The sequence below is a fragment of the Carcharhinus amblyrhynchos genome, chromosome 20, assembly GCF_965287045.1.
Source record: "Carcharhinus amblyrhynchos chromosome 20, sCarAmb.v2.hapA, whole genome shotgun sequence".
NCBI classification, from domain to species: domain Eukaryota; kingdom Metazoa; phylum Chordata; class Chondrichthyes; order Carcharhiniformes; family Carcharhinidae; genus Carcharhinus; species Carcharhinus amblyrhynchos.
In genome coordinates this window covers 27,961,466-27,985,403 of record NC_137343.1, presented here as the reverse complement: position 1 = coordinate 27,985,403, position 23,938 = coordinate 27,961,466, and the positions used below count along the sequence as shown (strand labels likewise).

Below are 23,938 nucleotides of genomic sequence, written 5' to 3'. Positions count from 1 at the left end.
TACAATCCCATCAGGTAGATGTGATTTCAAACAAGACTTAAACACACACCATCTGAATCAAAAATGTCTAGACTGGAGCACACACCACCTGATTCAATCAAAAATGAGTAGTTGCAGGAGTTGCTGCATAAGAAAGAATCCTATTAAAATACCGCATTTATTACTTACAATCCCCACCCATCAGAACATAAGCATAATGTCTTTAGGATACGCCATTTGTTAGCGCAAAAGAGAACATTATCACATACTCAGCTAGACTCACACCCCAGCCGGGTTCAGCAAACTGGAGCCTATGGTTAACCTGTTTTGTCACTTTGCTCCCATGAGCTGTTTCTCTGCCATTCTTGCAAGCCCAATAGTTCACCTTGCCCTCTACAGTGGACATTAACTCTTTAATATCTCAGGGCCTGAATGGGGCCATGCAGAGTGAGGATGAGTGGGGCGGAAGTTATGAATGCAATCATGATTGGGGGAAAAATCAGGGGTCCTGACTGGGGGGGTGGTCATGGAGGTGGGTAGGGCGATCAATAGAAGGGTGATGTCGGAGACGTAGTGGAGGAACGTGCAACTGATTTGGGCGGGGGGGGATGGGGGATCCTGATGTCTGTGGGCTATGGGAGGTCCCAGTGTCCATGGGGGGCTGAGAGAGGGTCTCCTAAAGCACAGAGAGATCAGGGCACCCTTGCAAAATGGCGTCCAAGCACTCAGAGGCTGGACTTACCAGTGTATCCCCCACCAGTCCAGAACAAGATGACATCTCACACCTCACCTTGGAACTTCAGCATGTTGTTGCAGGCTGCCGCTCTTGTCGTGCTATTGGTCCTTTGGTGAGAATTTAAATTGAAATTTCGGACCGGTATTACAGATTGCTGGTTTTCAAAAACAAGGAAATACCCCTTCCCACCGTTGTCTAAACTAATAATGCCACAAAGAAATAGTAGATTTATCCCAACATTTGGGCAGCTTCTGTTTGTGGGTATTGGCACAGAATGATTTTCTTTACATAACAAATGTTGCAATTTAAAAGTAATTTGTGCAACACTTTGAGATACCTTCTCTAAATGCACACTGAAGAATTGTTATAAAAGTCTCCTTTGGGTTATTCTGAGAATGGTAAAATCAGCCACTTGCGTCAAACTTGATAAATACCTATTGCATTTGAAGCTGAAAACTTCCAAAACTTATTTTCACCCAATGCTAATCAGGCATCTAATAGTTAGCATCGCAAAACATAAGAACATAAGAAATAGGAGCAGGAGTAGGCCATCTGGCCCTTCGAGCCTGCCCCGCCATTCAATAAGAATACGCTCAATATCTGCTAAAAAATTGTTTGATGTAAACAATCATTTTGCTAATGAAATGAGCTTGCATTTCATTTCATTTCATGCCTTTAAGAAGGTGTAACGATCTCCAAAGAGACCGATAACTTTTAAAAAGCGATATTAATGTCCCAGTGACCAAGTCAAAGGATTACATGACAAGATTTCATGTTTTACTATTACAAACACTAAAACCAACATCAGCCAAACATTATTTAGACAGTCAATGCACTAAACTACAGAAAATATATTTGCTTCTTAACACAACAAAAAAAACCTATGCCAAGTTTATACTTTACACTGTGTTTGCTGGAGAAATGTAGCCTTATGTTTAAACTCCCAAGCTCCTTCCAGCTTTGACAAGGCCTTCTCCCTGCCCCCAAGATGATTATCCCAGTATCCTTTTAACCAGGTCCCCTTCTCTCAACTCTAAGCATAATCAAATGGATTTCCAGTGGCAAGGTACATCAGGTCATTTTGTGGTTTTAACTCTTCACAAGCTTTGTTTTTTCAAACAAGGAGTCTAGCCACATCAGCACTCTGGTTGATGATTAAAACCCAAAATCGGTCTTTTTTTTTCTCTTGGTGTATGGACATTTGTTGTGGCTCTTCTCTCCCACTCCAAAATCTCTTGGTCTGACTGATTCGGAGTCTTGACAGTATGGCCACTTGCCACCTCCTTTGTACCCGTGCACATTTGTACCAGACTTTGAATAAGTTTCAATTTGTGTTTTTGACTCCATAACAAGTAGCTCACATGGGCTTGACTCCAAGCAGACTTAGTAATTAAATCTCTACAAACTACAACTTTTTTGTTTAAAAGTTAAACATTTTACCTTAATTAAAGGTGACAGTTTAAAACAGAATTATTTTATAAAGTCTAGTGATCATAACACAGTCCCAAAGTACTTCACAAACAAAGTATTACATTTGAAGTGTTGATATGTTGTTTAATTTTGCAAGCAAATGTGCAAGCTAATTTCTATATAGGGTGACAGAAATGACACACGATAAATTTTTGGTTAATTTGTTTTAATGGCCTTAGAGCAGGGACCAAGAACTATCGGCTCTTCATGGGATCCAGGTAGGCAGATGAAACCGGAGCTTAACATAGACTGCTGGATAATGTAACAGCCACTCAGTGCTAATTTAATGGTCTAAAGCCCATAGTCTGGAATTTTCTTCTGAAACATAACATCCTCTCAGACCAGGCTTGTCCAGCCTACAGGCCAAATGTGGCCCCCGAGGCATGTGGATCCAGTCCATTACATATTTGGACTCAGCCATTGAAGTTTCCTTCGATAGAAAATGCTGCAAGCCTGATCATCCAATGACTGGCAGGTTTCTTCTTGGCTTGGCTGTTGATAGGCGTAGCAGTGAGTCTGTCAGTAGCCAATGCAGGGAAAAGCCAACCTGTGATTGGACAAGCAACACACAGCCAGTCGCCAGGTAAGTTTTAATGCTCGGTTTCAACATGAGGAACATGTTGTTAGGCAAGTACAGCATGAAGCAGCTGCATTGCCCCGAGGTGGGAATGATCTGATGTGGCCAAGTTGGACCTTGGGATGTCTTGGTAGGGGGTCTTTACTTCAATTTATTCCAGGCTGGGAGGAGATGGTCGTATTGCATGGGCCAGACCTCAGGAGGGTGAAGTTATGGCAAACCCACAAAGATGCAGTGGGCTTGAGAAGGGCAAGAAGGGTTGTGTGCGTGTGAACGTGTGCATTACAGAGAGAGAGACTAACTATGTGTGGCACTGAAAATGGGTGTGCATGTGGGGCATTGGGTTGGAGAGAGTGAGTGAACCCTACCCTACACCAAAATATACACATGCACCTGCTCACAGTGGGTGAGGATGAATGAGTGAGCACACCAAGATTGTGTGTGAGCTGAACATGTGCACAATGAACCCTCTCCCCTGGCCATTTTTATTAATTTTTTTCACTTCTCAAATTAATGCTGCGACATTGCTTTACGTTTGCTCAGCATGTTTATTATTTCTTAATATTTCAAACCTTCAGTTTATTGTTGTGCCAATTGTTATCTTTCTGAAATTTCTTCATTAGCCTCTTGAGTGAGAGAAACGTGGTGCATTTGTTGTTGCTGAAGCGTCAGCCTGGTTTAGGTGCTAAAAGTCCTGGAATGTGGCTTCAACTCTCAAATTTCTGGCTGCAAGGCAAAAAGTAACATTGCTGAGCCAAGCTGATGAGAACGCTGTCATTTGTATGGTAAAGCTCATTGAAAAAAACTCTTCTTTTTTGAAATCCATAATCTGACTGAAAGCGTTACTGTTGCCCTTTGACCTTTCCCATTGGTGTTTTTATTCAGAAAGGCTCCCAAATTTTTTTGTCATTATTTTTCCACTAGCTATCATAGGGTAAGAAATTTAACATTATCGTATGTTTAACATTATTGAAGATTGTGGAGTAATGAAGTTTCATTGTAGATGTACAGTATCATTTTAAATATGGAAAGTATTTATTCTGTTTTATTGTGAGTTTGTTAATCTCAGTCAAGGTGATGGTGGGGATACAACAATTTGACTCAGTAACTCTGGATTAGGGAAAGGAAAATTTTCCAGGATTGCTTGTCCTTTGATTTAATTTATTGTTGTCATATGTATTGATATACAATGAAAACTATTGTTTCTTGCACTTTATACAGACAAAGCATACTGTTCATAGAGTACATGGGGAAAAGAAAAGAGAGGGTGCAGAATGTATTGTTACAGTCATGGCTAGAGTGTACAGAGAGATCAACTTAATACAAGTCTATTCAAAAGTCTGGTGGCAATAGGGAGGAAGCTGTTCTTGAGTTGGTCGGTAAACAATTTCAGACTTTTGTATCTTTTTTTCTGATGGAAGAAGGTGAAAGAAAGTATGTCCAGGGTGCATGATTATGCTGGTTGCTTTTCTGAGGCAGAAGGAAGTGTAGACAAAGTCGATGGATGGGGGCTGGTTGAGTGGTGGACTGGGCTATGTTCACAATCCTTTGAAGTTTCTTGCAGTCTTGGTCATAGCAGGAGCCACACCAAACCTGTGATGCATCTGGATAGGATCCTTTCTCTGGTGCTTCTATAGAAATTGAGGAGAGTTGTAGTGAACATGCTGAATTTTCTTAGCCTCTTGAGAAAGTAGAGACAGTTGGTGGGCTTTCTTAACCAGTCGCTATCCAACAAACCTTGTTGGACAATGTGCACATGTGAATGTTGATTTGAGGACATGATTGTGTTGCCTGCCACAATACAATAACTTCCTTCCGCTTATTATTAATCACTATAAGTAGCCTTTTTTTTCATTCATTCGTGGGACATGGGCATCGCTGGCTGGACAGCATTTATTGCCCATCCCTGGTTGCCTTCGAGAAGGTGGTGGTGAGCTGCCTTCTTGAATTGCTGCAGTCCATGTGCTGTGGGTTGACCTACAATGCCAATGAAATTAGCAAAGTTTAAAAAAAAATTAAAAATGTAACTGTTTCCAACTATTTAACATCATTTTTTCCCCCTATATCAACAGCATCTGTTTCTACGACAGCAAAAACTTCCCCTGGAGAGAAGTCATCGAATGCATCTGCTACAGAAGCACAGGAAGAATTTGTGGATGACTTTAGAATTGGAGAGCGCATCTGGGTAAATGGTAGTAAACCTGGATTCATCCAGTTCCTTGGTGAGAGTCAGTTTGCTCCAGGCCAGTGGGCTGGAATTGTTTTGGATGAACCAATTGGTAAAAATGATGGATCAGTTGCTGGGGTTCGATATTTCCAGTGTGAACCATTGCGGGGAATATTTACAAGACCTTCAAAGTTGTCCCGAAGCCCATTGACAGATGGTGAAGCCAATGGTTCACAGACTCGTGCAGCATCAGTTTCCAGAGCCACTTCACCAACATCTACATTAGCCAGTGTGACTGCTCCATCTACACCAACAGCACAAAAAGCAGCATTGGATACATCATCAGGTGCAGCTCAGGAATCTGCAACATCTGCAGCCATGACCAACCTCTTAAAAACAACAAGTGAATCTGTGTCGAACCTTTCAGAAGCTGGCTCTGTTAAGAAGGGAGAGCGTGAATTGAAGATTGGAGACCGGGTCCTGGTAGGTTTATTAACGATTCAGTGTTGTAAAATGATAAATGCACTGTGGTTTTCATTTGTGGTGCACAAAGAGAGGAAAAAGAACGAGTAATTCAGCTGTGTGATTTGCTAAACTCTGCCCTCAGTCTCCAGTTCTTCCAAACTCCCTCTGCCATCTTGCCATGTCCAAATTTCTGTTCCATTCTCAGAGCTTAGGATCCTCTTGATCTTCAGAAACTTCAGCCATTATCTTGGTGCTGTTGGATCCTAAGATTGGGCTCAATGTTCTCAAACTGAGTATCTTCCCCCCCCATTTCTTCCAGGTCTCAAGACTTCTTGTAAGCTAGATCCCATGATTGTTCCAATATTTGTGAAAGCTTCCTCCCAGTGTTCCTGGATATTTCCCTCCAAGTATTAGGCAACTTGGACCTTACCCCACTACTCTCATACTCTTATTGCCTCTTAATGATTCCAAGATGACCCCATTTTTTTTCATGGTTTAGTTGATTTTGTTTTGTTAGAATAGCATTAATTAGTATTGCTTGTAGTCTTTATACAAGACCTATTCTGTCATTTTTTTTTAACTGCAATTCATAAGTTTAAATATTGTTTCAACATTCCTTAAGAGTTGTTCAAAATTGTAATTGTAAGATGTGTCTGCAGCACTGCCTGGCCATCTGAATGCCACAGCAGAGAGAGTTGAACACAGTTTTATAATTTGCAGGGCTTCACGGAAGAGGCATGGGGGTGAGAGTAGTTCAGTTGCTTTTGCAGGGAGCCAGCATAGACACGAGCTGAATGGTTTCCTATGTTGCAATCATTTTGATTCAAAATGTGATTCAAACGTATTACTTCACATTTCTCTGCATTAAATTTTGTCTGCCATGTCTCCTCCATTCTTTCAAATAAGGCTTCTTTGTAAGGAAAGTAGCATTATTTCAGAACTTCTGATCAGTTTTTTCACTTTAACACTTGTAGGCATTAAATCTAGTAGGCTAAGGGGGAGCAATTGAATACTTAAATCTTTTCAAGTACAGAGCCATTAAGTTTTACATAATGTCATACAAAAAATATGGTTAAGGGGTAATATTTTAGACCTTTGACATCTGAAACATGACAAGTAATTTTTTTTATTGTCCATGTTCTTTATATGAACTATTCCACTATTTGAATTGTTTCAACAAACTGAACGTTAGTATGTTGAATACTTTTACTTCATTTTTGTATATTTATAGTAAATGACCTGACAGTTATAAAATGAAAGTTATTTGCCACATCTGATAATATGGAGATAAGTTTGTGTAGACCAGATGACTTACTGCAACCAGGCATTGGCCACTGACAGTGTGTTTGTGGATCTAATTTATTTATACACAATAATCCATATTGGGTCTTTTGGCAGCCACTTTGGAAATGTGTGCTAAACGTCAGTAGTATCTTGATGAGTCAGTCCAGATGACCTACAATAATCACTTATGTGGAGCAGTTTATTATACTGCTGTTCTGCTATGTGTAGTCCTTTCCCATCTGTGGCTCTCAAAAGGGATTGCTGAGAGGTTTTCTTTTAAACAAACATTGAAACAGTAATGTTAACAACTTGGTTATTATAAAGGCAGCATGATGTTACCATCTTCTTCGACATCAAGGAGATTCATTAACATTTATGTATTCTCTCCATCTTCCCATCTGTCAAGTCTCCTGGTATTTTAATACTAAACTTTATTTTTCATTGGAAAATGTTGTCATAACTCAATACTCTTGTGGAAATGAGAAATAGCCTGTTTCCTAACAATTAATACAGCAATACAGCGATAGAACATTGTTTGGCAACCTTTAAAAGGCTACTTGCTTTAATGAAAATTACTGTATGCAGTTGTCAGAAACAAGTCTGATCTGTATTGCATAGAAATGTGGCATTTTTTAAATCTGATCTTATATTTGTTGCTAACAAGCACTGTCCAAAACAGGCTATTTGGCAACAATCAGTAGTGAATGATGGCTCATTTTGTTCTTTTTCTCGGTTCAGGAATACTGAGAACAAATTGGATATGTTTACCGAAAATCAAGGATCGAACTTATAACATACAACATTTCTTGTTTGTGTCGTTTAGTATTTACAAACTTTCAATGTGTTTACCCAAGCCATTGAGGGCACTGAAGTGCATTTCTATTTCCTTTTCATGATATACTGGAAATAAATTACACCAATGCAACTGTTGGAGTTCTGATATAACAGTTGTAGGAATCTTGAAGTTCCATCTAATTCCTTTGTATGCATTCATTGATATAGTATTACCAGCACTTGATAGATTAGAATTGTGATATGGTATGGAATATTAAATTACCAGAGCAGAATAATTTCTAATAATGCAACAAAATGTTGCAGGGAATTCTTAAAACTATTAGCTTTGATTTTTAAAAAAGGCTGCCTTTTTAAAATGTTTACTTTAGATTATTGATAGACTTTGTAAGCGGTTTATTCTATGTTAAGTATTTCAACTGTAAGGCCTTTGAGAATTGATGTACTATGTCATCCAAAAATTTCATAATTGTGTATTGCAAATTTTTTAAATACTGTGATTTCAAAGCAACATATTTTGTGCATAAATTGACATTCATGTAGAAATTATATTATGTTGTGACTAGCTAAGCTGGCTGTGTACATTTGATTATTGCTGTGTGAATAAATACTCTTAGAAGTTTATTTATCACTTTCCATAATCCTTAAAATTAGCATATGGAATTGGTGATGTTGTGATAGAAATATAGTTGTGCAACTAACAGGTCAGTTGCTACTCTGAGAAGGTATGGAATATATACTTCAGCCTTTTTTAGATATTGTAAGTTATACTTCCTATCGTTTTAGTATGACTACTCTTAGAATGTCGATTAGAGTGTCCACTCTCTTAGAGAAGAAGTAGTGTCATCACGGTTGTAATATTTTCCAATTCATGGAATTGCTGTGTCGTGTACCTTGGTTTCTTAGAGCCATCAGATTAAGTTAATTGGTTACAAGGTAAAATTATTGTTTTGGTAGACTTTGAAACATGACAAGTAATAATTTCAAAGAGCGCCATTTCTTCATTCGTTCGAAGCAGACTTCATTTCAAATTGAAGGAAAATTGTTGACTGAGTTGGAAGATTGGTTAGACTGTAGAAGGCAGTGAGTAGGGCTTGTAGTTGAGTTAGGATTAGTCATTTCCCATAATAAGCTATGTTGGAGCATTAGGTACTCCTTGTTAGTGAATTATGTAATACATTTATTTAAGTTTCCCGATGGTTAAGAGATTGATGATGTAGTAAATAATGCCGCCAGGTACATAAGATTGCAATGCAGTGTCCATAGAACCAGTTTTTTTTTGTTTTTTGAATGGTAAAAAGCCAGGAATAGTGGATACCTAAAGAGATGTGCAGTTTAGGTAGATTGGTTGTGTTAAATTACCCCTTAGTGTTGGCAAGATATATAGTTTAGGGGATGACAATATAAATAAGTGCGACTATAGGGATGGAGGGGAGGGAGCAGTGGTTGGCCTGGGTAAGATGCTCTGTCCGAAAGTTGGTGTCTAAATAGGCAGAATGACCTCCTTCTGCACTGTAGGAGATGTTATGAGTCACGAGCATGTTACAAGCCTCCAAAAATTAAGTTCTACATAAACTAAGCTTGTGTTCCTTGGAATATATGAATGATTGGTTTAAGGAATTTTGGATTTTGAAAGGAATTGGTGGAGTAGATACAGATATTTTCCATTGCTGGGAAATGTCTAGGCAAGAGGATGCAGTAGCCTCTAAAACCAAAGTCAGCCCATTCAGGAGAGAAGCTGGTCACTTTTTCATACAAAAGGTTAGAATTGTCAAACACTTTTCCCACAAAAGGGCAATAGATGCCAGCTTAATTAATTTAAATCTGTGATTGATAGATTTTGCTAGATGTGGGGTTGGGGTGTAGATTAGCCATAATATTACTGAATGATGGGAACAGCTAAAGGGTTGAATGATTTACTCCCATTCCATGGCTTTACCAAATTAGAAGCCATATTCCATAAGTTATGAAGAGAGGTTGGATAGGTTTGGGTTGTTTTTGTTGGAGCAGAGAAGACTAAGGGGTGACCTGATTTGAGGTGTACAAGATTATGAGGGGCATTGACAGAGTGGATAGGGAACAGCTATTTCCCTTCGTTGAAGGGTCAGTCACAAGGTGACATAAGCTCAAGGTGAGAGGCAGGAGATCTGAGGAAAAATCTTTTTACCCAGAGTGTGGATGATGCTCTGGATACGCTGCCTAGGAGGGTGGTGGAAGCAGGTTGCCTCACATCCTTTAAAAAGTATCTGGATGAGCACTTGGCACATCATAACATTCAAGACTATGGACCAAGTGCTGGTAAATGGGATTAGGTGGGAGTTCAGGAGTTTCTTGTGTGTTGGAGCAGACTGAGTGGGCTGAAGGACTTCTTTTGCATTCTATGATTCTATAATATTCAGATTACAATAATGTGCTTGTTCAGGCACCCGGATTCATGAGCGGAGAATAGAGAAGTCTGATTAGATGGGTGACCAGGGCACGTTGCAGGAAAAGCACACAATAATGTTGGGGATCATTAGTTTTGTGTGCAGGTGATTAAAATGAGGATCTATTGAATTGATCACTTGGCTTGCTAAACAGCAGATATAATTTAAGACTTTGTAATATGGTGACATCGAAGTGAAGTAATTGCTTCCTGAAAGGTTGATAAGCCATTAAAATTTAACAGGAATATATTAATTGCCCAGAATTTTCTGGAGCATGTCTCATTAGTTAGATTTTTTTCCTGGCCCTTCAACTCAAATTTTTTACCCTGCAAATTGCTGGAAGAATGTGCTGAAACTGGCAGAATGAGCTCCGAAACATTGGTGAATGATAGGACCAGCAATCTATTTTCTTGACTAATGAGCTTGAAGGATAAGAAAGAAATAGGAATGACAGAGAAAGAAAGAGGATGAACTAAAATCAAAATAAATTCAGAAAGAGAAATAAAGAAAAATTGAAAAAAGATTGGATTATGGGGGGGGGAAGGTGAGATAGAAAAGTAAGTAAATACTTAAAAATATTATAGTTTAAATTGTAAAACCCCCGAAGAATCGTTCACTACCTGCAGGGATAACATGCCACAGTTACACTCAGCGTCTTAAGACACATCTTAGCCTTTCCCCTTTTTTTGTGGCTGTGACTCCTCTTTCATTACCTCACCCTATGGTAAAAATATATCCCACTTCCTATGCCTTTTAGCTTTGACAAAAGGGTCATCTGGACTTGAAATGTCAGCTCTCTTCTCTCTTTACAGATGCTGCCAGACCTGCTGAGATTTTCCAGCATTTTCTCTTTTAGTTCCACTTGTGTCCTTCTGGACCGAAAATATTAAATGACAGCCCAGGAACATAAATCTCATCGCTAAAGGGTACCTTACTTGCCACCCGTAGTGGGTTTAGTTACTAATTACTGCAGAAATTCCTTGAAATTCACAGGGAGATTGATGACAAGCTGCCATTTTCACAAGGCTAACAGCAGAGCAACACAAATGATTCTGGAATCTGAGGTGATTTGCAACTATCTTGCTTGCCACAAATTGCTGAATGATTTACACTTTAATAACAGTGTGCATGTTATTTTTACAGCAAATTTTGGGCCATTGTTTCCATGATGTACATATTAGTGATGGAACATTAATAATAATTAGTCTGGACAAAATGTAATGTTGATAACCTGGTTCCTTTATGGCTATATGCAGTTTTTAGAGACAGTCGTTGCTTGTTTTTGGCTATACCATAATTTCTTGATTTTTTTTTAATGTTTTCCTCCCCTCTTCTAATAGTGGTGGTGGTTCTTGCTTGGATAATGTTTAATGGTTTTGGCTGCCCATGAATATCTTGACTTAAATCTTTCTTCTATATGTAAGAGTAGACGTGCGATTTGATCAAGCAGGTCTTCAGGAATCTTTTTTCCTATGTTATTTCCCTGTACGTTTTCTACACGTGGATGCATACTTTCCATCGTAGATCATTGCATAGCAATCAATCCAGAAGCCATGGCTGATTTCCCAAGTCTCTCTATGCTTATTATTTCACACTATGTCTTGTGCACATGCTGATGGGGTGTTTTTTTTCATTTATTATTCCTGATTGTTTCAATGTTTAACTGCTATTATTTATATCTCAATGTTTTTCTGGACATTCCTCTTTTGCTTTTTGAAATCCTGTTTTTGCCGTCTTGCTTGTGATGTCTTGCTCTAGCAATCATGGTGTTTTGCTCATCCTTTTGTTTCCTTTTGTTTTTTTGAAGAAATTCAACAATTTTTTGAAGGCTTGATTGTTACATTTCAGTCCTTTTATTTACTTTGCCTGTACTTTTGTTCTTCTTCTCACCTATCCTGTTCTTTGGCTCCTTCCTTTTGCGCTGTTCTATGCAGTCATTTGTTTGCCCCGATGATGAGTATTATTGACTTGGACAGCCAATGTCTTTACTAATTATCTTAACTAAGTGAACTTTGCTAAAACATGCCAAACATTTTCGGGTATAATTTAAAAATTAAACTAATACTTGTCAGATTTTTATACAAACTACCCTTTCCTCTCTTACAGTTGACCTCATTCTGGGATACGGTTTCTTTTGGTATCTTGCCTGAGTGGTCATTAGAAACATAGAAACAAGAAGCAGGAATTGGCCGTTCAGCACTTTGAGCCTGCTTAATCATTCATTATGATTATGGATGATCATCAAATTCAATATCCTGATTCCCTCCCCCTTCCCCAAATATCCTATATATAAGTTCTTCTTGAATTACACAACGTTTCAGCCTCAACTAGCTATCTTAGTCTTAACAACACTCAATGACCTGGCCTCCACAGCCATCTGCGGCAAAGAGTTCCACAGATTTCCCTCCCTCTGGCTGAAGAAATTCCTCCTTTTTTAAAGGATTGTCCGTTTAGTCTGAGGTTGTGCCCTCTGGTTCTAGTTTTTCCTACTAGTGGAAACATCCTCTCCACATCCACTCTATCCAGGCCTCGCAGTATCCTGTAAGTTTCAATAAGTTCTCCCCCTCATCCTTCTAAACTCCAACGAGTACAGACCCAGAGTCCTTAACTATTCCTCATATGACAAGCGCTTCATTCCAGGGAAGATTCTCATGAACCTTGTCTGGACCCTTTCCAAGGTCAGCACATCCTTCCTTAGATATGGGGCCCAAAATTACTCTCAATCCTCCAAATAGGGGTCTGACCAGAGCCTTTTACAGCCTCAGAAGTACATCCCTGCTCTTGTATTGTAGCCCTCTCAACATGAATGCTAACATTGCATTTGCCTTCCTAATTGCTGACTGAACCTGCACATTAACCTTAAGAGAATCTTGAGCTTTGACTCCCAAGTCCCTTTGTTTTACCTGCATGCTTCCCCTTCGAAGGCACTGGCCAATTTGAGCACGTTTCTTTCTACTCCAGTTTGATATACTGATTTGCTGGATTAGTCACAGATTTGAGAACTTCCCATGTGATGTGTTTCATGTATACATATATGCATAATGTATATTTAACACTGAAGGAAAATTGGTTTGTCTGGAGCATGAGATTTGTAAGCAATTTGCTGACTACCAATTGACCACAGCTAAGATTGCAAGCAGCTTCAAAGTACTTCATCTCTACCCTTACCAGGACATCATGGCATCACTTATTAGCTAAACACCACAAGGGAGCTACAGATCCCTGGATCCTGAACAGCAGAGTCTTAATTTGAAAACCTCAAATTGTGTGCCATTTACTTTTCTGTGGTTAATATCCATGAGTCAATACAGACACAAATGAACAATGTCTATGTCTTTAAAGTTTCAAAATAATATTTAAGAAAATACAGGGAAGTCATTTATGTTTTTTAAAATAATTTTGTTCAGTGATGGGATGTATTGCATTCTGCAAAATGTCAGTTGGTATGTTTTGATAAAACAGCTCCTAGCTCTCTGAATTGTGAATGCATCTTGAAAGAGCACAAAAATGTGCTAATGGGTTGGGTTTTCAACACATTGGATTGACTTGGGAGCCCTTTAAAAATGGCAGATGGGGTTCATGCAGTCAGGCCAGGTATTTCAAGAGTCCTGGCTCATGGTTTCTGAAGGAGTTGTGATGGGACCTATTTAAAAAGTTCAAAAATGCCATCCTCAGGCCCCTATACCAGGCTGTTCCTGTCCACCTATCCCAAGTGGCCCTTCATACTGCCCAATGCCAAGCTCTAACTGTTCACCACCCCTATGGCCTCTCATGCCCACATTGGGCCTGGAACTGCCATAGCTTGACATTAACCCACAGTGGACTTTCTAGAACCAGCAGACCCTATAGTGTTTCATGTTTGAAACTAAAGCTTTTAAATAAAGATAATTCATTCATAACTTCCATCTGTGATTTTAAAAAAAAAATCTTCACTACAGGCTAAGTGTTAATCTTCCAGGCCATTAAAATATCACTAACAAAAATCACAAATCCTTGACACCACTTAATGTGAACACACATTGTGAAATTGACAGTAGAGACCACTGAGCCTGAGCTGTCAATCAATGTCAGATGAAAGGCAATGAAGATTCCTGCCATTCAAGGCACTTTATCCAGAAATGCATAGACTGAGCCACAAATTTTTCCAACTTCCCCTACTCACTTTAAGGATGAAAATCCAGGCCAATATTTCAGGTCGACTAACGACATGTCCAACTATATATGCAATGACTTAGTGAGTCCATATCCCATCCAAAACTTCCCATGTGGGTTTCCTTCATGTAATTGATGAAATGTTACATCACTGGTTTAATTTAGAAACTGGGGGTCTTCTCCATTTGGAGTTCATGCACATTCAACTACTGCATATGGAGTGCCAAATTGCAATCTGTTTACAATAGTTTGTTTGGTTTGATGCAATAAACAGTTTATCCTCAGAATGCAAATAATTACCCTCAGATAAAATCAAGTCTGGTTCTAAAAACACTGCAGTTGCTATTATTTAGGATAATTTTAAAAAACTGCAATTAAGATAATTCAGTGCATCATTGAATTCTTTGAAACCTAAACCCTATTAAAATCCAAGTTGCTTAATTCTGTACCTGTAAAGCTACTGTACTGGCTGCTCATGAATAGTTTCATCGTGCATTGGACGGTTACTTCCACAATGTACTTGAATTAAAATAAACATTAGAGTTAAACATATTGAGTCAGAAGACGCATTCACAAATAAAAACAAAATACTGCAGATGCTGGATTCTCAAACAAAAAAACAAAATGCTGGAAAAACTCAGCAGGTCTGACAGCATCTGTGGAGAGAGAAAATAGAGTTAACTTTTTAGGTTTGTATGACTTCAGAATTAGAAAGGGAGAAATGTGATTGTTTGAGAGAGGAAGGAGCAGCTGGAACAGAAGGTCATTGAAAAATGGAGAGATTGCAGCAAGGATGCGTAGGTGATGAGACAGAGGAAGTATTAATGGCCAACCAAGGTGCTAGTGGTTGCATAAAGGTAAGATATCAAGATGTGTAAATGGGAAAATAAAAGGTCAGTGCTCAGTGAAAGCAAAACTTAAGAACAAGTGACAGATGGCCTAGGTAGGGGAAGGGGGAACAGGGCTTTTCATTGGGACAAAAAATGTTTGGGATATTTAAAAAATCAGGATAGAGGACAGATCACAATCTAAAAGTGTTGAACTCAGTGTTGTGTCCTGAGGTCTGTAAAATGCCAGTTGGAAGATGAGATGCTGCTTCTCCAGTTAGTATTGCAGCTGTCCAACAGGCCAAGGATGGACATGTGGCCATGACAACAAGAACTTGAGTTAAAATAGCAAGCACCAGGAAGATTGAGGTCATATTTGGGGGCCGAGTGAAAGTGTTCCACAAAGTGGCCACCCAGCCTTTGTTTAGTTTCCCTAGTGCAGAGGAAATTGTAATGGAAGCAGCGAGTACAGTGGACCAAATTGAAGGAGCTGCAAGTGAAATGTTGCTTCACATGAAAGGAGTGTTTGGGCCTTGAATGGTGAGGAGAGAGCAGGTAAAGGGACAGGCATTTTATCTTCTGCGATCGCAAGAGAAGATGTCGTGGGAAAGGGATAAGAAGTTGGGAGTGATGGAGGAGTGGATGAGGGTATCACGGAGGGAGCAGTCCCTGTGGAATGCTGATGGGGTGTGGGGTGAGTTGAAGATGTGTTTTGTGGTAGCAACATGCTGGAGTTGGTAGAAATGGGAGAGGATGATCCTTTGTCCTCCCTTTCCACCACAACAGCTTCCACATTGAAAGGGACTCTATCATGGCCTTGGGAGAAAGGGGAAAGGATGGTGGCAGAGGTGCGGGAGATGGGTCAAACCCTCAAGTGCCTATCAACTACAGGAGGAGAAACCTTGGTTAACAAAAAAGACAGACATGTCAGAAATGCCATTTTTGAAGATGGCATCATTGGAACTGATATCACGGAGTTGAAGAAACTTGGAGAATGGGATGGAGGCCTTACAGGAAGCAGAGTGTGAGGAATTGTAATCAAGATAGCTATGGCAATTGGTAGGTTTATAATAAATATTGGTAGTCAGTCTACACTAGAAATGAAGACAGGTCAAGGAAGCAGTGAAGTGTTGAAGATCATAGAATCCCTTGAGTGCTGAAGAGGCCATTTAGCCCATCAAGTATGCACTGACTCTCTGACAGAGCATTTTACCCAGGCCCTCTCCCCTCAGTTGGAGTGAATGGAAGGGGCAGAAAAATTGACATGACCAATGTTGTGCCAACAATTCTCAATGAAAAGAACAAGGACCAGTAGGAAGCCAGAGGGTGGGCCCAGGTAGAGGGATAATACTGGCGGTAGAACAAGGATCTGTTGAACAAGGAAAGGACTCATGCTGAGAAAAGTGAAGATGGAGATGGAAGCGATGGAACAAAGCTTCAGCATCGCGCTGACCCCAAACTTCATTGAAATGAAGATGTAAAAGAATGACACCACATCCTTTGCTGAATATGGAATATTCAGCTTCAGAGAGGGGAAGGTCGGAGGGTATAGTGAATAAATAGCACTGGCTGGGATTAGAAGGAATGGAGTCAGAAAGGCAGGAATGTACAGAGGATCCTGGATGGGCGTTGGTGTCAGTATTGCATTTCTTAACACCTGAAAGGAAAAGAAAGAACTTCTTGTTAGAGCATCAGATGAGATAAAGAATAAAATGAACTGGGAACGAGAGCATCTTTAAGATAGTGAGTCGGTGTTGCTGGAGAGGGAGATTAAGTGTTTACATTTGGTGGTGCAGGCACTGAGTGTGGATCTCAGAATGCAGTGAGAACAGCAGTCTGAGGAGCATTGTGTCTGCCAGAGATACCTGCAATCCTGGGCGGATTCAAAAGATGAAGAATGGAACTCTTTAGAATCCCCACGGGGTGAGTTGAAAACTGAGGCAGTCGCTGAGAAATGTGGCTGTGGAAGTGGGTTTTGGGTAAAACATTTCATCACACACCAAGAAGGAAATGGAAAACAATGAAGGTGAAGATGGTAAAAGAGACAGACGGATATCCCATCAGAGAGAAGAACAAGGTAGGCATTAGAAACATTGAATTCCTACAATACAGAAGGAAGCCATTCAGCCCATTGGGTGTGCACTGACTTGCCAAAAGAGCATTAGGCTCAATCCATTGCCCTATTCCCGTGATCCCGCATTTTAGCATGACCAACCTGACTAACCAACGTATTTTTGGACTAACACTGTGCCACTGTGCTGCCCTGGATTCCTAGAAGAGAAATGGCTGTGAAATTAAACACAAATAAAAATAAAGTTCTGTGGAAGCTGGCATCAGAAACAAGAACAGAAAATGCTGGAAAAACTCAGCAGATCTGACAGCATCTGTGGACAGAGAAAATAAGTGTTAACATTTTGAATCCTTCAGAGCTAAATAGAGGAACAAAAGTGTTGGATTATATGCTGCGTAAGAAGTGATGAAACAGCTGGTTTGTAACATTTTATTCTTCCTGTGCTGTTGTAGCACATGTCATTAAGCAGCCAGTGCCATCCAATTCTGTTTTGGACGTTTGACTCGAACCTGTGTAATTGCATGTACAGTTCAGTTTAATTTCCTACCATCTACCAAGTGCCATTTTCTTGGAAGAACTAGCACTGCTGCCTCACTGTGCCAGGCACCCAGATTTCGTTCCAGCCTTGGGTGACTGTGTGGAATTTGTGCATTCACCCGTGTCTGCGTGGGTTTGCTCTGGGTGGTCCAGTTTCCTCCCACAGTCCAAAGATGTGCAAGTAGGTGGAAGGGCCATGCTTAATTGCTCCTTAGTGCCCAAAGATTAGGGTAGGTTGGGGATTAGTGGGGTAAATACAGGGATAGGGCCTGGGTAAGATGTTCTGTCAGAGAGTTGGTGCAAACACAATGGGCCGAATGGCATCCTGCACTGTAGCGATTCTATGCCTTCCATTTCCATGTTTGCTTAGGAATCCTTCTGTCAAGTACTCTCAGAAATTCCCTTTCCTGCAAATCTCACAAGCAAATTGCATGAGACCTGTGACCAAGAAAAGTTGGGCTCATCATTTATTATCAACTTACTCAATCCTTTGGTGCCAGATGCTTGGCATGGCCTTGCCCTTAGTGCTATCAGATCCAGGCATCCCCTTTCTGACAATGTAGCCAAAACTAGTGATACCATCCAGTGTTGCTAGACCTGAAGGCCCTTCTTCCCATACTAACATGTTTCCTCTTACTTATGTGTTCTATTCTTATGAGATTGCTGTGGCTTGTAATTCTTTTTGCAATGTTTGTTTGAACAGTAATTGCTAGCTAGTTTTAGTTACAGTCACAAGTACAATGAAACTATAAGAATAGCGAGTTTTGGCCTGACAGTCTAGGCACGGCTTTGACTTGCCAAAAGAGCTGAGTGTGGCGGAGGGGTGGATGGGCAATACAGTTTGGTGATTTTTCTATTCCTGAAGTTTGGTAGAAGTATGGGAGATATCCTTGGTTTGAACAGATGAATGTGATTTATCGATTTTGTCAGCAGTACTGGTTTATTCCAGCGTAATACAAAATAATATGTTGCTATGTTTGGTATTTTCTGGCACCTAGCATGAGTATGTAGTTTAGCAACATTACACAGAGGTAACCATGGGTTGAGATATGTTTGTTGGCTCCATGAAGTCTAGCGGCCTTGATGAACAAGAGACTTGGGCGTCCCACACATTGGGAAAAGTTGTATAATCTGGCAATATTGAGGTTTCCAAGATTATAAGTGTTCAGTTAGAAAAGACTCACAAATATGGCAGTATTGGGGAGTGGGAGAACTGGGAAGAGAGGCAGTCTAATTATTATTGAGCTCAATTCAGTCAACGTTCGCAGTTTGATCAGGGAACTTCGTAAATTGGAAAGTGCTAGTCAGTGCGAGGTGATGCGTTTTGTAGATCAAACCAGGGCAGGACTTACTCAATTAGTGGTGGGGCATTGGGGAGAATTATTGAATAAAGAGATCCATGGGTACAGGTTCATAGCTCCTTGAAACTGATGCCACAGGTGGACAAGGTGGTGAAGAAGGCATTTGGCATGCTTGGTTTCATTGGTGAGAACATGAATACAGGACTTGGAACATCTTGTTGAAGTTGTACAAGACATTGGTAAGGCCGCACTTGGAATAGTGTGTACAGTTCTAGTCACCCTATTATGAAAGGGTACTATTAAAGTTGAAAGAGTCCAGAAAAGATTTACTCGGATGCTACCAGGACTTGATGGTTTGAGTTATAAGGAGAGGTTGGATAGAACGGAACTTTTTTTCCCTGGAGAGTAGGAGGCTTAGGCGTGATCTTTGAGGTCTATAAAATAGCAAGGGGCATAAATGAGGTAGATAGTCAACATCTTTTCCCAAAGATAGGGGAATCTAAGACTAGAGGGCATAGGTTTAAGGTGAGAGTGGAGAGATGCAAAAGGGTCCCAATGGGCAATTTTTTCAGAGGTTGGTGAGTGTCTGAAACGAGTAGAGGTGGGTACAATTTTGCCTGTGTTTAGACAGTTACGTGGGTAAGCTTGGTATTGAGGGATATGGGCCAAACGTGGACAACCGGGGTGGCATGGTGGTTAAAAACTGGGTGGCATGGACAAGTTGGACCGAAGGGTCTGTTTCCATGCTGTAAACTGCTTTGACTCTGACAGTTCAGGTTACATCATGCTGCACTATGCATCATTCTGTTGTTAAGATGGAATTTAAGGTGTCCGGACCCTTTAAGACCAGCAAGCCTCTTGTGGCTTTGTTCAGGAAAAGACCAGTATCACGCTGTTATAAGGTCAGTAATGTTACATCATGTACTGAAAAATTAAGTACATATGTTGAAGTCAGTTGTTTGGCAATTTAGTTTTGTTGATTGGACTTTACTTGCCAGTTTCAAATGCCACCATTTTAAATAAAAACATGAAATGCTCATCAAGTCTGAGTGGTGTGGTATCAGTGGTTAGTGCTGCTTCCTCACCATGAGGGACCTAGGTTCAATTCCTTGAGTGACTGTGTGGGTTTTGCATGTTCTCCCCACATCTGCGTGGGTTTCCTCCCACAGTCTAAAGGTATGTAGGTTAGGTAGACTGGTCATGCTAAGTTGATCCTTAGTGACATGGGGATTAACAGGGTAAATACGTGGGTTTATCAGGATATAGACTGGGTGGGGACTGTTGTCAGTGCAGACTCAATGGACCAAACGTGCAACTTAGTTGGACTGGCCATGCTGGATTGCCCTTAGTCTCCCAAGATGTGTCGGATAGGGGATTAATAGGGTAAATGTGTAAGGATATAGGAATAGAGGTGGTCCTGGGTAAGATGCTCTTTCGGAGGGTTGGTGCAGGTTCGATGGGCCAAATGAAATCCTCCTTCTGCAGTGTAGGGATTCTATCTGTAGAAAAAGAAATAGAGTTAATGTTTTTAGTCGAATCTCACTCTTCATTTTAAGATTGCATTGTCTCTGAACCAAACTACGATGTCTGTTCAGACTAGACATGGAACTATAGAATCCCTACAGTGCAGAAGGAGGCCAGTCAGGTAATTGAGTCTTCATTCCTTTTCATAATTTAAGATGGATATAGCACTTCACTATTTGGCCTAGCATTTCCATGCAAGGGCTTATATTCCATATGAGCTGAAAAGTGAGCGCACTCCTCTTTGAGAATAAATACACACCAGCAAGCCACTTGTGGCCTTATTCATGAAAAGACCAGTATCAAGCTGTGTGATAAGGCCAGTAGTATTACATCGTCTACTGAAAAATTCACTGTATATTTTGGATAGAATTTTGTTACTTCAAGGCAATAAATAAACAAAGTCTTAGGTCATCCAGAATTTAGTTGTCTGACCTGTGAATTTGAAGTTGACCTGTGTTTATATTAGGTTTAGGGGATTAGAAATTCATATTGAACACTTTAATATTGTTTTGCATCTGTAATAAATTGTGTCATTTGCATATATTGCATTGTTTTTAATATGTTACTAGTGAATCTCCTCTGCTAATAGGGGAATGGCACTATTATGAGGACAGATGTGTACTTCTGGAAGGATATATTGATGTTTTGAATAGGTGTGTCACAAATTCATTAGAATTATACCAGGGCTAGTAGGGCTTAAATAAAGAGGTTAGGTTGCCCAGTGTAGGCTTGTGTTGCCTTGAGTATAGAAGATCTAACTAAGGTGTTTATGTTGATAGGATTTGAAAGGGTAGATGGAAAGAAACAATTTCCTCTGATGGGAGATCCAATGTTCACGTGCAGGTTCTTAAATAATATAATTTTCGCTCAGCCATTTAGGGATGAAGCCAGGAAAGATTTCTTCACACAACAGGCAGTAGAGGTCTGGAACTCTTTCCCCAGCCCTCCAAAAAAAGATGTTGATGCAAGGGCAATGAAAAATTTCAGAGATTGATATATTTTTGTTAGCCAATGATATTAAGGGTTAGTGAACCAAAACAGGTAACTGGCGTTAGATACAGAGTAGGCATGGTGAACTGTATGGTGAAAGAGGCTTGAGGGACTGAATGACTAGCTTCTGATTCTGTACCATGTGACACAATTCTGCTGAAGTACAATGTGTCCCTCTAAGACAACAAGGAATAATTGCTGTTTATTCATGAAATTAATGTTTGAATTAATTACAGATATGACTGTGTTCTGTCCAAGTGTTTGAGATCCAAATCTAATTAAGTAAGCAAACTCACGACAGTCATAGTTTACAGACAGCTTGGTTCTTCTGTCAGAATCTAAACTGGAATTTCTGTGACACCTCTAGTATGATGGACCAGAAAGGTGCACATTCTACATAGTTTTTATGTTATAGATCTTTATCAATAAATGAGAGTTCATTCTCTGACAGCAAACCTGATGGTTGATTACTTTGGGACTGACTAAGTGGAAGGAGTTGCGATAGAATAAAAAATAAGTAATCTAATAATTGGGAATGTGTTCTGATAAATACATGATTAAAAGAGAGCAAACCCATTTTAAATTGGGAGTTGTTTAGGAAGACATCTTTGAAATGCTGATTAGCCTGATATCACTGTAATCAGATGTTCACCTAAGAGAAATGAATATCAACAGAGCATTATATTTCAGAAGTTAAAGCACAGATGGTAAAAGTTCAAAAGAGAAGATGAGGGTGAATTTCACACTTACACTCTTAAAAGGGTGGCCTCATGTAAAAAATGTCATTAAGAGGAGCCCAAAAACAAGATAAGAAAATATCAAAAGGAAAAGCAGTACATCAGTGGCACGGTTCATCAGATGCGGTGAGCTGAGCTGAGCAGAGCTGGTCCAAGATCACAGCCACACTCAGCAGGAAGCTGTGTTCCCTCCAAACAAGCCAGTTCCTGTTTGTGTTCTAAACCAGAAGCAATCTCAAGAGAAATTGGTGCCAAGTCTGGTAACCATTGCTGCATTTTGCTTATAGTTTTAAAACCTATGAGATGTTGTTTGGGGAAGTTCAGCTCTGAGTTTAGGAAAATAGAGGGATGTGGAACTTGGTCAATTTAATAATATCGTGTGTAGTCATTTTATAGTTTTTTTTAGCTGCCTTTCTTGTTACATGTTGTATTATTAAATAAAAATTTTGTTTCATTAGTACAACAGTGGAACTTTCCTCACTGTATTTTTTGCAATTTGGTGTCATGAGGAAAGTTGTGTACCTTGGCATTTAACATCAGCTGGATTCTTAACAGTAGCCAACTCAATGCAAACATAACCAACTTTATAACTTTATCGCCTAATTGGGAAAGTGAATTATGCACAAGCTGAATTATGCTCCATTGTGATAGACTACATTGTTTATTCTGCTGGTTACTAGTAATAGAACTCAGCTTATTAAGCATCTTCTAAGTTGACATGCAGTGTAATGTGTTGGGGTGCTTTGGAGTGACTTAGTGGAAAATAATCTTTATGTAAGTTGTGTAAATAACAAACTTCTGAGTAGTTACTTTTTCAATGCGGTTCTAGTTTTGGGGCTGAACTGAATGCATGAAGTAAGCTGGAGTTGAAATACAAATGTATTATCTTGGTAGTGAGTAGTAGTGGAAAAGAAGTGCAAGTGTTTTTATCCAGTCTTATATCTGATCTTGCTTTAATTTTCATTCACATTTTGTTTAGATGAGCAAAAATGTTAATTCTTCATTTATAATGTAGTTTTATTTGTCTTTCTGTAGGTTGGTGGTACAAAAGCAGGAGTGGTGCGCTTCCTTGGAGAGACTGACTTTGCTAAAGGGGAATGGTGTGGAGTGGAACTGGATGAACCCCTTGGAAAGAATGATGGAGCTGTGGCAGGCACCAGGTTTGTTTGGGATGTTTGCTGTCTAGAATAAAGCCCTTTTAAAACATATCACTTTGAACCTTCAAATAAAAATTCTGATTAAACACTGTTGAGCAGGGTTATTTTATAATTAATGAAAGGGAGGCGATGTTTGTCCCAGGAATGGAAGCACTGCTTGAAGCACAGTGATATCAGGATTCAGTTTAGGCTTGGACTAACAAAAGACCTTTTATGTTGAGAGTGACTTAGTAGAAAAGAATCTTTATGTAAGTTGTATAAATAACAAACTTCTGAGTTGTTAATTTTTCAACATGGTTTTAGTTTTGGGACTGAATTCAATGCATGAAGTAAGCTGAAGTACATATGTGTGATCTTGGCAGTGGAAAAATAGTGCAGGTGTTGATACTGGGTGGGGGGAAACCTCTTTACATTTGGCAATGTAAAATGAGTAAAAGCAAATGACTGCAGAAGCTGAAATGTGAAACCAAAAGTGTGTGTGCTGGAAAATCTCAACAGGTCTGGCAGCATCCGTAAGTATTAATGAGTGACAGTTCAGCAAGTTCTATAGAACCGTTTAGGAGGAAGGAGGCAGAAAATATATAATTTTCTAAAAATGGGAAAAGAAACCAGAAGTGGGAAAATAAATAAATACAAAATTTTACGTATGACATTTCCTTCATAGAAGGACAAAATTACTTGCACTTCCAAGTTTTAGCAAGATGAGAAAATCATATTGTAGGTTCTGAGACCTGCACCTTTCAATA

General features: G+C 39.7%; 1 protein-coding gene across 13 annotated transcripts in view; it reads left to right on the top strand.

The window, feature by feature from the left end:
- Nucleotides 1-23,938, top strand: part of clip1a (CAP-GLY domain containing linker protein 1a) — a 158,944-nt gene that overhangs the window by 39,400 nt on the left and 95,606 nt on the right. For all 13 annotated transcript variants that reach the window (XM_080208328.1, XM_080208339.1, XM_080208340.1 and 10 more), the window contains exons 3-4: nt 4,835-5,412; nt 23,071-23,195. In XM_080208328.1, coding sequence (XP_080064454.1) covers nt 4,835-5,412; nt 23,071-23,195 — 703 coding nt within the window. The remainder of the gene's footprint in view (nt 1-4,834; nt 5,413-23,070; nt 23,196-23,938) is intronic.